General features: G+C 47.5%; 1 protein-coding gene across 1 annotated transcript in view; it reads left to right on the top strand.

Annotated features, from left to right (window-relative positions):
- Positions 1–15,397, top strand: part of STIM1 (stromal interaction molecule 1) — a 172,332-nt gene extending 156,935 nt beyond the window's left edge. Inside the window, exons 8-13 of the mRNA XM_077762266.1 lie at positions 4,387–4,554; positions 5,069–5,169; positions 5,447–5,682; positions 6,933–7,025; positions 8,737–8,803; positions 13,468–15,397. Of these exons, the coding sequence (XP_077618392.1) occupies positions 4,387–4,554; positions 5,069–5,169; positions 5,447–5,682; positions 6,933–7,025; positions 8,737–8,803; positions 13,468–13,984 (1,182 nt within the window). The 3' untranslated portion in view covers positions 13,985–15,397. The remainder of the gene's footprint in view (positions 1–4,386; positions 4,555–5,068; positions 5,170–5,446; positions 5,683–6,932; positions 7,026–8,736; positions 8,804–13,467) is intronic.
- The last annotated feature ends 520 nt before the right edge of the window (positions 15,398–15,917 follow it).

The raw sequence follows: 15,917 nt of genomic DNA, 5'->3' as shown, positions 1-15,917 counted from the left end.
AGGTATTTCATTGTGATTTTAATATTCATTTTCCTAATGACTAATAATAATAAACATGTTTTGATAAATTTTTTGACCATTTTATTTGGGAATCTCTTTTCATTTTAAAAAATTGTGTTAACTTGTCTTCTTAGTTGATTTATAAGAGTTCTTTATATACTCTAAATGTAAATCTTCCTTTATATATATAACACAAGTATTTTCCAAGCCTGTAGCTTGCTTTTTTGCTCTCTTAATATTGCTTTTAATGAACAGAAGGTCTTAATTTTAATGAAGTCAATTTAATCAATCTTTTTTTTTAAGTGGTTGGTACTTTTTGTGGCCTATTTAAGAAATCTTTTCTGATCCCCAAGATATTTTTATGAATCTTCTTCCAGAAGTGTTCTTGTTTTACTTTTCACATTTAGGTTTGTGGTTTATTTCTAATTAGTTTTTGTGTATATGAGGTAGGAAGTCAAGGTTCTTTTTTTTTCTTTCAGATATTTAATTCTGTTTCTGTAGTCTGTCTGTCCTTAAAGCACATTGTCTTCTACTAAGTCTCAGTATTGGTAGTAAGTTCTCCAGCTTTGTTCTTCAAGATGGCCTTGGCCATTCTAGGTTCTTTGCGTTTCCATAATTAGCTTGTCATTCTACCAGTCCTCCCTACTCCTCCACCCCTTACTCCTGCCTAAAAAAAGCCCTTGCTGGGATTTTTATTGGTTTTAAATGTAATCTAGAGATTAATATGGGGAAAAATTGACATTTTAACCAAATTATTCTTGTAATCGATGAGCATTGTTTATCTTGTCACCTATTTAGTTCTTTTAAAATTTCTTTCAGCAAAGTTTTGTAGTTTTCAGTGTAGAAGTCTTGCACTTTAGAAACATTTTTTAGGGGTGCCTGGGTGGCTCAGTTGGTTAAGTGTCCGACTGTTGATCTCAGCCCAGGTTTTGATCTCAGGGTGTGAGTTCAAGCCTTGCGTTGTGTTGGTTCCATGCTGGGCGTGAAGCCTACTTAAAAAAAATTTTTTTTTTAATTTGCTCTTATTTTCCTAGGGATTTTTCTTTTTTTAAGATTTTATTTTTAAGCAATCTCTACACCCAACATGGGGCTCAAACTCACAACCTCCAGGTCAAGAGTCGTGTGTCCACTGGCCAAGCCAGTTGGGTGCTCCTTAGTTTTCTAGCTTCTTGAGGTGGAAGATTAGGTTATTGATTTTAAACCTTTAATATTTTTCAATGGAGGCATTTAGAGCTATACATTTCCAGCTCAGCACTGCTTTAGCTGCTGCATTTACTAAGTTCTGGTATTTTCATTATCATTCAGTTTAAAAGATTTTCTAATTTCTGTTGCAATCTTTGGTGGGGGGGGGCTCATGGTTATTTAGGAAAAGTATGTTGATTAATTTTAAAACACTTGTGGACTTTTCCAGTGATCTTTCTCATTGATTTCTAATTTAATTTCACTGTGGTCAGAGAATATATGCTGTATATTTTCAGTTCTTTCAAATGTGTTGAGACTTGGTTTATGTAAACAGACCAAACAATACAATGGAAAGGCAAAGAGTGTCAGACTGGATAAAAAAGAAACAAACAAACAAACAAAAAAACAGCTATCTGCTGTTTATAAGAGGCAGGCTGTAAGAATATAAAACAGGTAAAAGAAAAAGGATGAGAAAAGATATATCATACAAATGGAGCAGCAGTAGCTATATTACTACCGGACAGAGTCGCTTTAGAGCAAGAAGTATTACTAGATTCAAAAATGGACATTTCATCCTGATAATGTGTGAATCCAACAGTGACATAACAACACTTAATTTGGGTACATCTAAAAATATAGTTTAAAAATATATAAAGCAATGGGGCACTTGGGTGGCTCAGTTGATTAAGCATCTGACTTCAGCTCAGGTCATGATCTCGCAGTTCGTGCGTTCAAGCCCCATGTCAGGTTCTGTGCTGACAGTTCAGAGCCTGGAGCCTGCTTCAGATTCTGTGTCTCCTCCTCTCTCTGCCCTTCCCCCACTCGTGTTCTCTCTTTCTCTCAAAAATAAAATAAAACATTAAAAAATCTTTAAAAAATTTACCAACTCATTTAAAATAAGTATGTTAAACTCCTTAAATATCAATGCAAATATTTTTTGAAAAAATGATTGCATTTTTCAAAATAATAATTTAATGAGAATCAAGTTTTGTTTTGTTTTACAGTTTTGCAAATACTTTCAATGTCAGGCTTAATAGACTGCTGATTCTGACATTAGTGTCTATATTCAATCTGTTACGATATTTACTTATGTAGCCTCTGGCGCAATCTGTAGTTCAGTAGTGAGTGAAAGGGGAGTGTAAAAAGTAAATAACATCTTAGTATGATTATAATGATAGTTTGATCTCACAGATGCTCTGAAAGGATGCACTCAAGGATCTCTGGGTCATACTTGGAAAATTGTAGACCTAGTCTTTATTGCTTCTACAGCTCTCTGATGTCTTTGAAAACTTATAATTGTAATAATTTGTCTTTCAAGAATTTTGTAATTTTTATAACTTAGCTTTCCCCAGATGCTGTGTTGGATCAGAATTATTCTTCTGGCATGACCTACTGCATCCTATGGGGAAGTGGAAGTCAGGTGTAACAAAGCACGTGGTCAGTGGTTATTAACTTTGCTGCATGGTAGAATCACTTGCAGAGCATGAGAAAGTGTAGATACCCACAGGCCAGTGCCCCAGATCTGTGAAACTAGAATCTGGGTTTGGGTCCAGATATCAATATTGTTAAAAATGTGATTCCCCAGGTGATTCTAGCGTGTGGCACGATGAGAACCACAACCATAGAATAAAACAATACTCTGACTTCTACCAGCTCTTATCTCCTCCAGGCATCCATTCCTTGTGTGTGGCAGGACGTGTCTATCTCTGTCTCCCTGCCTCCCATTCTCCCCCACTGCCCCCCACTTCCTTTTCCCTATTTTGTAACTATTTCTCTTAGTAAACCATTTTGAGCCTTGTTAGACCAGCCTTTCCCAACTGTCCCACTGCCCTCTCTTTGCTCTTTTTCTCTTTTCTCCCTATCCTCCCCCCCCTCCCCCCTTAGCTTATCCCATTCCTTTCTCTCCTTTCAAGGTAGAACTTGATAAAACATTTTCAGACTTGGTCTATTAGACTCTCAGGCATCTGTTCTCCATTTTCAATCTACGAAGCCAGGAGTGAGCTAAGTTATAGTTTCTCTTTCAGCTTTTTCAAGGAACGAAAACCAAGTGGAGATTTGTCCTCTTGTTGGCTCTCTAAGGAATACAGGTGTTCTGTCCTTAGCTAAGGCCCTCCCAGTCTATCTCAGGTCATGGAGATAACCTCAGGCCTGCTCTGGGATACCTGCCCCATTGGCTGCAGTTAGGCATAATAAAACTGTCTCTCAATCCCTTTTCTCTGGGATTCTGACCAGCTAAAGGTCAGTGTCCCAATGGGGGACTTGGGGGTCACTTCTACTGTAACCTATGTGAGGTAGCAAGGGATCCAGTGTGCATAATGTCTGTATACAATCTCAGACCTTCCATGTTTAGTGCTTCGTGACCGTCAGCTTCATTGGATGCTCCTTGCTGAGAAGTCAGTGAGGAGATCTCTGCTTACACATTGCTTCTCTAATGTCGTGGCCTCCTTCGGCAATGCCCATGCTCAAAGTGAGCATGCTTTTTGTAGAGGGTGCCCTTCAAAGCCTAGCTGCCCTGCTCAATGGGAGAATCATAGACAAAGCGTCTGGGCTACAGGACACTTTGGAGAGCATTCAGGGTACTCCTTTCTGGAGTAGTGATCATTTTTAAGGGCTCTCTGACCTGAGCTGTTCACATACCTCCTCCTAAGATCACCCCTTTACTGTGGTTTGGATTTGCAAGGGAGAAAGTTTTTCCTCACACTAAACTGAGATCTTCTATAGAAAGCACAGGGTCACAGGCCCAGTTGAGTGACAAGCCAGGGACCAGAATCAGATTTTTTGATTCCCAGTCAAGTGCTTTTTCTGCTACGTGGTGATGTCTTGAGGTCTGAGTATAGACCCCCACCTCTTAGAAAGAAGTTGACTCACTGAGCTGACCAGAGCCTCGAGAGAGCAGGGATAACTGCACACACTGGGTGCAGGCCAGGAGAGGCAGCACAATGCTCTAGTCTGGCAGCAAAAAAATCTCAATTTGAGATCTGGTTGACACTATTCACTGTGTGACCTTGAGTAGGTTACTTTCCTTCTCCCAGTTTGCCTCCTTGTAGTATATAAATCACAGAGACTAATCCTTGCCCTTTCTGCCTCTCGAGAGGGTTGGAAGCTCACATGAGATAGCAGATAAGAACTCAGAATTCTATGCCGTCAGAGGCATTGGAGAGGGTCACGGTAGCAGTAATGGATCACATCCTCTTGGCTGTACAGGTTCGGGAGGCCCTGAGGAAAGCAGAAAAGGAGCTGGAATCACACAGCTCATGGTATGCTCCAGAGGCCCTTCAGAAGTGGCTGCAGCTGACACACGAGGTGGAGGTGCAGTACTATAACATCAAGAAGCAAAATGCCGAGAAACAGCTGCTGGTGGCCAAGGAAGGGGTGAGACCTGCCTTCCCACCACTCTCTTCTCTCCTCCTTGACCCCCCTGCCACCTGTCCTTCTTCCTCCTCTCTGCCTCTCCCTATCCCTCCTGTTGAACCAAGAGATATCCTCGTGCTGGGTTCTGTTTCTTTTCCTGATATATAGTTCCTGGTGATGTCCTCAAGTTTCTGGAGGAGGGGATGAGGGCATGGGTGTACTCCCACCTGCCTTCTGGAAAGATGAAGCAAGTGGAGGCAGGTAGAGGGAAAGCTCTGCTGGCCCCAGCCCGCCATGGGGCGGAACCCTTCTGGGGCTGGGGGACTGTCCGGGGATCCCACTGCTTCTCTCATTGCCTCCATTTTCTTTCCTCCCCCATTCTTTTCCCTCCCCCTACCCTCCTTTCCCTTCTCTTCCTGTCTCTCGTGCAGCCTAAGCTGTGCTAGGAGGAGGGGGACCCAGCCACTGAAAGGCATTTCTCATTTTCCAACCTCTAATCCCTGCTCTGTTTAAGCTGAGGACCTCATCTTTGCAGGCCGAGAAGATAAAAAAGAAGAGAAACACACTCTTTGGCACCTTCCACGTGGCCCACAGCTCTTCCCTGGATGATGTGGATCACAAAATCCTAACTGCGAAGTAAGTAGCCCTGATGACCAGCTCTGGCAGCGTCCACCCCACCTGCGGAGTGGGAGGGTGTACAGAGTCTCCAACCCCAGTTCTGCTTCTTCGTTGGTGGAGGGGCAGCTCTGGTGTCCTGCCCCGGCCTTTATCCGGCTCCCACCTTGCTCTTAAGTTTATGATTTAATTGTGTTTCTTGTTTGCACATATTCCCCCAACCTGTTCCTCTAAGAAGCCTCATTCTGACTGGGGCTCCCACCCGCCTATGGCTTCAATTCTCTTCCATGTGCTCCAGGCAAGCTCTGAGTGAGGTGACAGCAGCACTGCGGGAGCGCCTGCACCGCTGGCAGCAGATTGAGATCCTCTGTGGCTTCCAGATTGTCAACAACCCTGGCATCCACTCCTTGGTGGCCGCTCTCAACATAGACCCCAGCTGGATGGGCAGCACGCGGCCCAACCCCGCCCACTTCATCATGACCGACGACGTGGATGACATGGATGAGGAGATTGTGTCACCCTTGTCCATGCAATGTAGGTGACCTCTTGGGTGGGGATGAGGGAAGGAGCCTTTGATGCACCAGTTGAGAAGTGGTTGGCTGCTGCTGTGCTTAGAACAGCATATGGGGCGGAGACCAAGGAAGGTAGTTCAGCTCACAGCCTTCAATAAAGCTCCCTTCACGTCAGGAGATTCCTCCACAGTTGTGCTCCTGGTGGTTTTTCTTGCTCTATGCTCTGTCTGCCCCTCTGGGTCTATTGTGTTAAGTGTGTCTCCCTTCGCTCTTTGTGTTTTTTAAATCCCTTAATTCTCCTTTTTCTCCCCGTGTGCCTTTATAGACACAATCTCCTTTAGTGGTTCATTATATCAAAATGGTATTCATTTTGACTCTTTACTGCTTTTATCTGTTTTCATTTTTATATTTATTCTTTTTTTAATTTTTTTAAAATTTTTTTTATTTATTTTTTACAAATAGTTTATTGTCAAATTAGTTTCCACATAACACCCAGTGCTCATCCCCACAAGTGCTTATATTTATTCTTAATTGCTCAATTGGACGAATGGAATATCTTTTTCTCTCTTTGTGTGTGAGGCCCCATGAAGCAGTAGTCCCTTAAAGAGACATTGCCCTAAATCGTCCAAGGCAGAAAGACATTCTTGTCCCGGAGGGATCTCCCGCACAAGCGTGTCTGGCTTTCCACCTAAAATTTGGACCTCTCCACCCTTTCCTGGGCCTTCCCTTCCCCTTTCCTCCCCTCAAATGGGGAGAGCTTAGTAGAGCAAAGTTCTCAAGAGACAACTCTCTCTGGGAGATCTTCAGTGAATGAGGGTCTTACCCCTTAGTGGCCCAGTTGAAATTTTCTCTGGATCAGAGGCTATTTTAGATAAACAGAATAGACCTTTATGGAAAAGCTGTTGTCTTGGGCCCATATCTGGGGCTGGTTTAGGGGCTCACTTTCAGAAAGCCAGGTTCTTTCATCAGACTGGACTCCAGCTCCAGACAGGATTTATTTGATAATCCGGTTCAGCAATACTTTGCCTCTGGCCACACTGCTTTGTCACCCTGGCCTGGTAGCCTATCAGGGCTTTAATCAAAGGCCCAACAAGGTTAGGATCACTGGCAGGCAAGGCTCCCATGTTCAGTTCGGTGGGTTGGGAGGGATCTTCATTAGCTCTGAGCTAGCCAATCCTTGCCCCGCCCTCCCCTTATCCCACTGAAGGGTGGGGCTGAAGCCCTCTGTAAATCAGATTCTCTTCTCCTTTTGGCCTGGCTGTTGGAACCTAGATGCTGCCTGGCTGATGGGGCGTAGGTTCAGTGACCGCTCTCTCTGCTCAACATCCGCCGGCTCGGATGATCAGTCCCTCTGGAAATACCCGGGTTTGAGGAGCCCCTTTGGGGCCTTTGTTTTTCCGACTTTTCGGACTAAACCAACACTCCTACCCCTGAGCTCCTTCTCCTGCCTGCCTCACTCCCCTGCCTGCTCCCTCTGTTCCCACGACACTGTCCCTACTAACTGCAAGGAGAGGTTCGGGGGTGAGAAGAATCAGCCTGCTCAGCCAAGGGCTGGCGAGAGAACACCCATAGTGATGGAAGGCTTGGGCTTCTCCTTCCGGCCCAGCTAGACAGAAGCCCTGGTGGCCCTTCTTCCAGCTGGGCTGGGATGGAAAGAGAGAAGGAAAGATCCTTCCTTTCTTTTCTCTTTTTCATGTTTCTCCCTTTTCCTCTCTTTCCCCCTTACTTCTCCCTTTGCCTCTTCCTGTTCCAGGCTGCTTCTTCCTCTTCCGCCTCCCTTTCGATGCCTTGAAAGCCACCAGCCATAGAAGCCCTGGCACCCCAGCTCTCCATCACTGTGGACCCATGTTCTCTCCCTTGTGTCCCCTCCATGGCTTCTGGCACCGGTGTCATCTGGCTCTTTCTCCCATCTTTAGGGAGAAGGTGGGGAGGCCCATCTCTCAGGGTAGAGTAGAAAAAAACAAAGATAGAAATGCTGTTTTCAGCTGGAGCCAGAAGTGAGCCCAAGGGGGATGCTCTATCACGTTTCCAAGTTACCTGATGCCCATAGACCCCTTCCCTGGGCATGGCGGCCATCATCTTCCGAGAGCCTGATTTGTAGCGTTGTTCCAGGAGCTGGCTCTGTGTTGTCTGCATGCTTGTTAGAAGAAATTTGGAAAGTGAAAAGTGTAAATACGAGCATAACAAAAAGGCACACCAAGTCCCACTGTATCTGAACATCTTTTTTTCCTACAGTCTCCTCTGTGTGAAATTTTTAATAATTTTTTATGTGGCCAAGATAATAATGACCACTGCCATTTGTTGAGTGCCATGAACTGTGTCAGGTACTTGAAATACACTCTCCTGAAGCATCACAACAACCCTGCCGGATTTTATAAACTAGGACTCAAAATAGGGAAGTTAGTTGTGCAAGGCCACAGCTATAAGTGGGAAGGCCTCATTTCAACCTCTAGTCTTTTGTGTTCCATAGCTCAAGGTATTTCTTTTATGTTAGCATGTGTATCCTTTTGTTTCCCCTGAGCATTTTAATAGGTATTTTTGTATGTTTTTCAAATCTTAAGCAGCATTTTTAATGGCTGTATTGTCTTCCAGCAATCGGATATATTACAATTTTCCCCATTTCAATTTTATGTGTATTTTCATACAATTATTAATATTTGTGTGATGAGCATGTTTGTGTATAAGTCCTTGCCTGAGCTGTGAATTACCTCCTGAGGTTGGCTTTCTAAAAAGGCTGGTTCTTAGTGCTCTCCCGGACCTCACCCCACACCCCCCTCCCACCCTGCCCGGCCTGTTTCCTCCTACTAACTGCCCTGCCTCCCTTTTCTAATAATATTGGCCCTCAGCATCCTTCCATTGCAGTTGCCACTAAAACTGACCTGGGCACCTCATCTTCAATTTCCCCTTCCTTTTAGGACCCCTGGTGGGAGGTTTTCGGGAGGAGGTGCCCCATTCTCCAGATTGGGCACCAAGGGCCGAGTGGTCTGCAGCAAGCATTTCTCCAGGGGCAAACCTGCTTGGCTGCCAGCCCCAAGGAGGCCGGCCCCTCTTCACACTTTCTTTACTCTCCTTGCAGCTCCCACCCTGCAGTGCAGTGTCCGGCAGCGCCTGATGGAGCCACAGCACGGCCTGGGATCTCAGAGGTTGGTAGAGGGCGAGGCTGGCCACTTCTTGACAAGCCGGGTCTCTCTGCGGCGAATGCGCAGTCTTTCATCTGGACAGTCTTTCAGTTCTGAAGGCCACGGGACCAGCTCTCCATCTGCCTCTGCTTCTTCTTCCTGCTCCTCTACCACCACCACCACCTCCTCCACCACCACCACCACCACCACCTCCTCCACCACCTCCATCACCACCGTGCATATTCACCCTGTCTATTACCACCACAGCACTTCCTATTTCCTCCAGATGGAGCCCTACCCTGACCCACCCCCTGCTGACAGCACCGCTGTGATGCCTGGGCATTCAGAGAGCTTGGGGTATCAGCTGTCTCTCTTCTCTTCTCTTTCTTCCCTTCCTTGCCTTTCTGCTGCCTTTACCTTGGCCACTGCCTGCTGGCTGCTGCTTGGTCAGCTCTGGGGGTGTGTGCAGTGGGGCATCTTTCCCTGGTCCTGTCCTTTCCCAGTCCTGGGCCCCTTCTTAAGGTCAGCCTAACTCCCCACAAGTTTGTTCCCTTCTCTGTTTGGGGTTTTGCTGACTCAAAAAATGAGTACAATGCCCCTCCCTCACAGTCCTATTGCACTTTTGCCTAAACTGTGCACTTTCACATCCGTTATTTCAATGGAGTCTTTACTTCCTTCACTCCTTCAATAGAACATTTATTGATACCTGCTCTGGGCCAGGCTCTGCTGGGCATGGGGATTCATAGATGGTCAGATATAATCCCAGCCATCACGACTCACAGTCTGGTCCAGGAGAGGTACATAAATAATTACGGAACAGTCTGAGAAGTGCTATGGGGGTGTTGAGGAGGGAGTGACTAACAGTGTGCACCTGGGTGGAATGTTTCACAAAGGAGGTGACATTTGTGCTAACACTCTGTGTGCAAGAAAAGGAGGAAGTGTAGTCTAGGCAGAGGAAGGCTTAATGTGTGGAGGTTCAAGAGAATATGATGTATTTGTGGTTAGAAACTTGGTGTGTGTTGGTGGGAAGGGGTGGCAGATGAGGCTAGGAGGAGGAAGGCTCCGAGAGGCTTGGGGCTTGGGCATCGCCCCTTAGGAAATGGAGAATTGCAAAAGGGTTTTAAAAAAGGAAGAGAATCTTGGGGTGTCTGGGTGGCTCAGTTGGTTGAGCATCTGACTCTTCCTTTCAGCTCAGGTCATGATCCCTGGGTTGTGGGATCCAGCCCCACATTGGGCTCCATGCTGAGTGTAGAGCCTGCTTAAGATTCTCTCTCTCAATCTCTCTCTGTCTCTCTCTCTTCCTCTCTCTCTCTTCCTTTGCCTCTCTCCCTGGTTTGTGCACTCTTTCTCAAATAAAAATAAGAGAATCAGATTTTGCACTTTAGAAAAGAACATTTTTTGTGGCCTGTATAAAGAAGAGAAGGGGAGACTACAGAAATCTGGAAGTCACCGAGGCAGACCAGTAGGGGAGGTAGTGAGGTCTAGGCATTGGAAAGGAGAGGTTTAATTTGGTAACTGGCTGAAGGGGGTGGAGGAGAAGGAGGAGTCTAGGATGACACTCAGGTTTCTAGCTGGGGTGGCTGAATGGATGTGGTAACCTTCACAGAATTAGGGAACCGAAGAGGGGAAATGGGTTCAGGGGTTTTGGACAAGAAAAGTTTATAGGTGGGGCCAACATAAAGTACTCACTTTCAGAATAGGAATTTAAGGTTCTGAAAAGTTAAGTAATTTTCCCCAGGTCCCACAGCTAATTAGGAATGGAACACAGAGTAGAACTTGACTTTCCATTCCAGGGCACTCTTTGGGTATTTTTGTCCTTCCACAAGGCTTCGGTCAATGAACTGTGTAAGAGTTGGTGAAAGGCTTTCTCCCACAGCCTGTTCTAGCAGCGACCTCAGGAGATAGGCTGGGGTCAGAGATAAGAGAATTCACCTTCCCTGGAACAAGCTTAGGGGAGACTAAGAAAGTCCCTCTCCTCTGGAGGGATCTCTCATCTCTGAAGTTGAGACACGACCAGCCCTGGCCTGGGGGCTGCAGCCTGTTGATACTGTTGACTTCTGGTTGTGCCAGTCTCTCTAGCTCTGAGCCTTGACAGCTGTTCCTTTGTCTTTCACAAAGGGACTGCCTTTGCTAGCACTTTCATCCTGCAGAGTGGCTCATCTTCATTCTCATCCTCATTTTCATTCAGGAGCCTAGGCTGGGAGACTGTCCCTTCCCATACAGCTGGAGAGGGCTGGATTGGGGTCTGGGGCAGTAGGGGATGCTGTGAATCTCATGCTCCAAGTCCCAAGCTGAGGGCAGTGGGGAGGGAGGGTGGGGGGTACCTGCACCCACCTGGCCTGTTCACTACTTAATTTTCTTTTGCACCACGCACCAGAGGATCGTCTCTAAAGACAAACAGGCTCTCTAGTAAGGTTAGTAGCTTGGTATGGGAGCCCAAGGCAGCCCAGCCTTTGGGGAGGGACACTCCCTGGCGTCCTGAGTGTCTCAAAGATCCAGGGAGGGAAAGTTACCTTGCCTTAGCAGGACTTTTACCTCCAGGGTGTGACACCTGGCCTTCCTCCCAGGCTTTTTTCTTGCATTGGAAGGTCTTAGCTTGTAATTGCTGACAAGGTACGGAGGGGTGGGAATCGTGGCCAAACGGGGCTGTGGGCCACAAGGAGTGAGGCTGGGAGGCCACCCCCCACCTCCTGACCACTCTTCCTGGCATTGGAAACATAGGCTCCTGGGGCCCTCACCTCATCAGCATAGATGGCCCCCTTCCCATTGCTGCTACCCAGAACTGTCTCGGCACCTTGCTCAGTGGCTCATACATGTGTGGAAGAGGCAGGATATGGAGAGGATCGCTTTGGAACTTAAGGAAATGAGGGCACATTTAGATGGAAGAAAGGACAGGGTCAGATATACGAAACCAAATATGAGACTGAATATTAGTAAACAGTAGAGTATGTGGCTGAAACGGGATTTATAGAATAGAATTGGAGCTGGGATTGTTCCCTGCTGTTCCTTGTCTCCAGGAAGATACTGGCCCATGGGTAGCTGCTTAGTTTCCTGTCGAGAATTAACCGTACAATAGCTATGAGCCAACCTTCTGCTTTTGCCTATTTTAAGGGCCTGTGCCCTCCCGAAGTTTTGACCCCAGCCTCCTCCTTCCCAGATCCTGTGGTGCTCTTCCCTCCCACTCCTGACTCCTTCCCTTTGGCTTCCTGACTTGGATGTTTAAGCGTTTCCCTTAGCCCTCTCCTCTGCCTCTACTGTGGGTTGTCAGGCCTCTGGAAAAGCAGATGGAGGGTAAAGGGACAGATAGGGGACCCCTATATTTACCCTTTTGTCTGTAGAGGCAGGAGAGGAGGCATTGGGAATTGGTTCATGGACCTTCTTACGAGTAGCCAGCCCCTTGGGGTCTCAGCTTTCTGGACTGACCTCGGTGTGTGCATGTCCAGGTGCAGTGCCACGCCCCTGTAACTCAGCCTTGCAAAGAAGCCTCTTGTGACCGGCCCACGTATGGGTCTTCCAGCTTGACCGGCCTCATCATCTTCATTCCCACAATACTCCCTACATTTCCAAGTGATTGCCAACATACCTGATCCTCCAAACAGCCTTCCAAGATTACTGAATTGGTATTATCTTCATTTGGCCAAAACTGAGGACCAGCAAGGTTAGATGATTTAAGTTTAAGGTCACACAACAAGCCTCAGGCAGAGATGGAAATTGGACCAGACCTTCTGACTTCTAGTGGCAGCTCTTTGGAACCACTGCTACTTAAAAGACCAGCATCCTGTGTTTCTGCACTGCCTACACTGTCCCTCTCACAGAGCTCTGAAAAAGACCCCACCTTTCCAGCTGCTAGCCGACTTTGGTTTGAACCCTGAAACTTCTCTTGTGACCCACTTTGAATCCTGTGAGAGGGTTGAAAGAGGCAGCATTCTGGCCTTCTGGAGTGGATAAGAGATTGTTTGCAAGGCTGTTCTAACCTCTTCTCCCCAGCCTGGGTCAGGCCCACTTACTGCATGTGCCCTGACCTTGGGGCTTGGCCCAGACTGGATGTATCCCAGGGTGTGATAGGAGTTCGTGGAGGGAGGAAGTTATGGGAAATGGTGACTCAGAGCAATATGTGGGCTTTGTGTTGGCTTAGAGTTGAGTCCTAAGAAATCTGCCCAGCTGTGGGAAGGAAGAGATTTTATTGAGGATGCCTGAGGAATTTCAGCCTTTGGTTGCACTAGTTTAGGGCCTGGACACTTAGCTGAGTGGGGGCCCATCACTAGAAAGCCCTTTACCAGAGAGATGATGGTATAATGATGTTGGTTTTGCTTCTTGTTTGTCTCTTTTCTCTCCACCACTCTTCCTTTTCTTTTTTTTCTCCCCTTGTCCTTCTTATTTCTATCTGCTCCTCCTTTTGCCTTTCTTTCTCCCTGCTATTACTCTCCTCTCCCTCTCTTCCCCTACGTGTCCCCATTCCCTAATCCTGCCTCTTCTCTTATCCTGTACTTAATGGCTACTCAACTTCCTTCTGTTTTTCCTCCTCCTCTTTCACCCACCTGCCTGTTCATCCTCTTTTCTCTCCTGCCCCTTTCTATCCCCTTCCCTACCCCCTCCTTGTCTTCTCATTCTGTTCCTCTCTTCTCTTCACCTTCTCCTCATCCCCCTATCCTATATTTGTCCATTTCTTCCTCTGCCCTGTCTTGTAGGGATTTGACCCTTTCCGATTCGGAGTCCTCCCTCCACATGAGTGACCGCCAGCGTATGGCTCCCAAGCCTCCTCAGATGGTCCGTGCTGCAGATGAGGCCCTCAATGCCATGACTTCCAATGGCAGCCACCGGCTGATTGAGGGGGTCCACCCTGGGTCTTTGGCGGAGAAACTGCCTGACAGCCCTGCCCTGGCCAAGAAGGCACTACTGGCGCTGAACCATGGACTGGACAAGGCCCACAGCCTGATGGAGCTGAGCCCCTCAGCCCCACCTGGTGGCTCTCCACTTTTGGATTCTTCCCGTTCTCACAGCTCCAGTTCCCCAGACCCAGAAACACCATCTCCAGTTGGGGACAGCCGAGCCCTGCAGGCCAGCCGAAATACACGCATTCCCCATCTGGCTGGCAAGAAGGCTGTGGCTGAGGAGGATAATGGCTCCATTGGTGAGGAGACAGACTCCAGCCCAGGCCGGAAGAAGTTTCCCCTCAAAATCTTTAAGAAGCCTCTTAAGAAGTAGGCAGGATGAGAGTGGCAGTGGCGGGACAGCTTGTCCTTCCCTGGTCTTCTGCCTCCCTTTCCTTCCCTTCCAAGATCCCTGGCCCCTAGAGTGGGGCATGGAGGGGCTGGCCCAGGGGCCTCGGCACTGTACATACCTGCCCCCCTCATCCTTGGGTCCTTCAACATTATTTATTAACTGACCACCATGGCCTGCCTGCCCTGCCCTCCCACCCACGGGCTGCTGCCGCCACTCCCTCTCTACTTCAGTGCATGTCTTAGTTGCTGTCCCCTCAGCTCCCAGCTCCACTTCCGGGGTCCAGCTTCTGTCTCTGCTGTCCCACTTTTGAAGTTTGGTTTCTTGTTTCTCTCTGTTTCCCGCTTTCAGGCTCCTCCCTCCCACCACTCCCCAACTTCCCCTAGCAGCTTGAGGGGGGGAAGATAGGAGGACTGACTTCTGACATCTGTGCCTCAGACCTGTTCCACCCCATCTATGTGGGTTCTGTTTGCCTCAGACTGGGGCGGGCCTAGGGCCTAATACTTGACGGTTGTTCTTTGGGAGTGTGGTGGGCCAGAAGGAAACTTGGCCTGGAACTCGCTTGAGTCTCCAGGGGTCCATGGGGGAGTGGAACACATTCCCAAAGGATAAGCTACTAGAGAATTTTGAAGAAGAGGCCCAGCTAGGGGGTAGGTTGGGAGACTCCTCTTAGTTGGGGGATGAGCAGATGCCAGAGTTGTGGGCTACAAGGCAGTCACCTTTTCTCTCTTCTCTCACCCACACCTGCCTCTTTCTCATCCCTGCTCCCCCACACTGCAGGAAGGTTTGACTATAAGAGGTGCTGCCCAAATGCTCCCCAAGCATCAGTACTCCTGGAGCTCAGGACAAATGGCTCCCCTGGCCATGGGAGCCTCAGCCATGACACAGGGCTCAAATGGGGCCCTGAAGCGGTTGGGCAGGATATTGTTGCATTTGAACCAAAAAATATTTTTTAATTGAAAAAAGAAATCTCCTGAATTTCCCAAGTGCCTGCACCATATACTCCCCTTGTCAGACCCCATTTTCATGTTACTGCATAGCTTGGGCCAGAGGCTCAAAAAGGACACAGCTGGTTTAGGGAAGGGGGTGGCTAAGGAAGATGGTATAGGTGAAGGCAGCTGTGTGACCTCTTCCCCCACACCCTTCCCACCCTCTAGACAACTCTCTCCCTTACCTGTTTTTGCTATGGCTGTAAAGGTATTTTCCCATTACTCCACGACCTCCCATGCCTTTACTCTGGGATCCTATTTTGGACCTGGGGTGCAGGCCCCTGGGGCTGGTCTTAGGAGGGTGCTAGGCTGCTGACTGCCTTGTACCCCCTGGGCACCCTCACATGGGTTTTTCTGTGTTATTTCATAAGACTCTTTGAAGTCCAATAAAGCATGTAGGAGATTTTAACCTCTGCTGGCTTTGACTCTTGTGTTCTCTGGCGTTGCAGACAGGATGAAGAAGAGACTATTTCTCCTTGGTCAAGGAAAAATTAAACTAATACACATAGCCAAAAGCTCTCTGGATAGGATTACCAGATGAAATACAGGACGCCTGTCTGGTTAAACTGGAATTTCTGATAAATAAAAACTTTTTTAGTATAATTATGTCCCCTGCAGCATTTGGGACACATTAATTTTGTTTGCTAAATCTGGCAACGCCATCCATCCTTAACCTATGTATCCTATGGCCTTGCCTATCACCTTTGACTTTTGGAATTACTTCATAGGGAGTTCGGGGTACATCTGGAGGGCACTTAAGAACCAATGAAAAGGTTTTTGAGAGCGATGCCACATGAGCTTTCATAAAAATTAGTGTAGTCCAGGGGCACCTGGGTGGCTCAGTTGGTTAAGCATCCGACTTCAGCCCAGCCCCATGTCGGGCTCTGTGCTGACTGCCAGCTCAGAGCCTGGAGCCTGTTTCAGATTCT

Source organism: Crocuta crocuta, unplaced genomic scaffold (assembly GCF_008692635.1).
Source record: "Crocuta crocuta isolate KB4526 unplaced genomic scaffold, BGI_CrCroc_1.0 scaffold306, whole genome shotgun sequence".
NCBI lineage: Eukaryota > Metazoa > Chordata > Mammalia > Carnivora > Hyaenidae > Crocuta > Crocuta crocuta.
The sequence above is the reverse complement of the archived record's forward strand: the minus strand, read 5'-3'. Positions and strand labels throughout refer to the sequence as shown.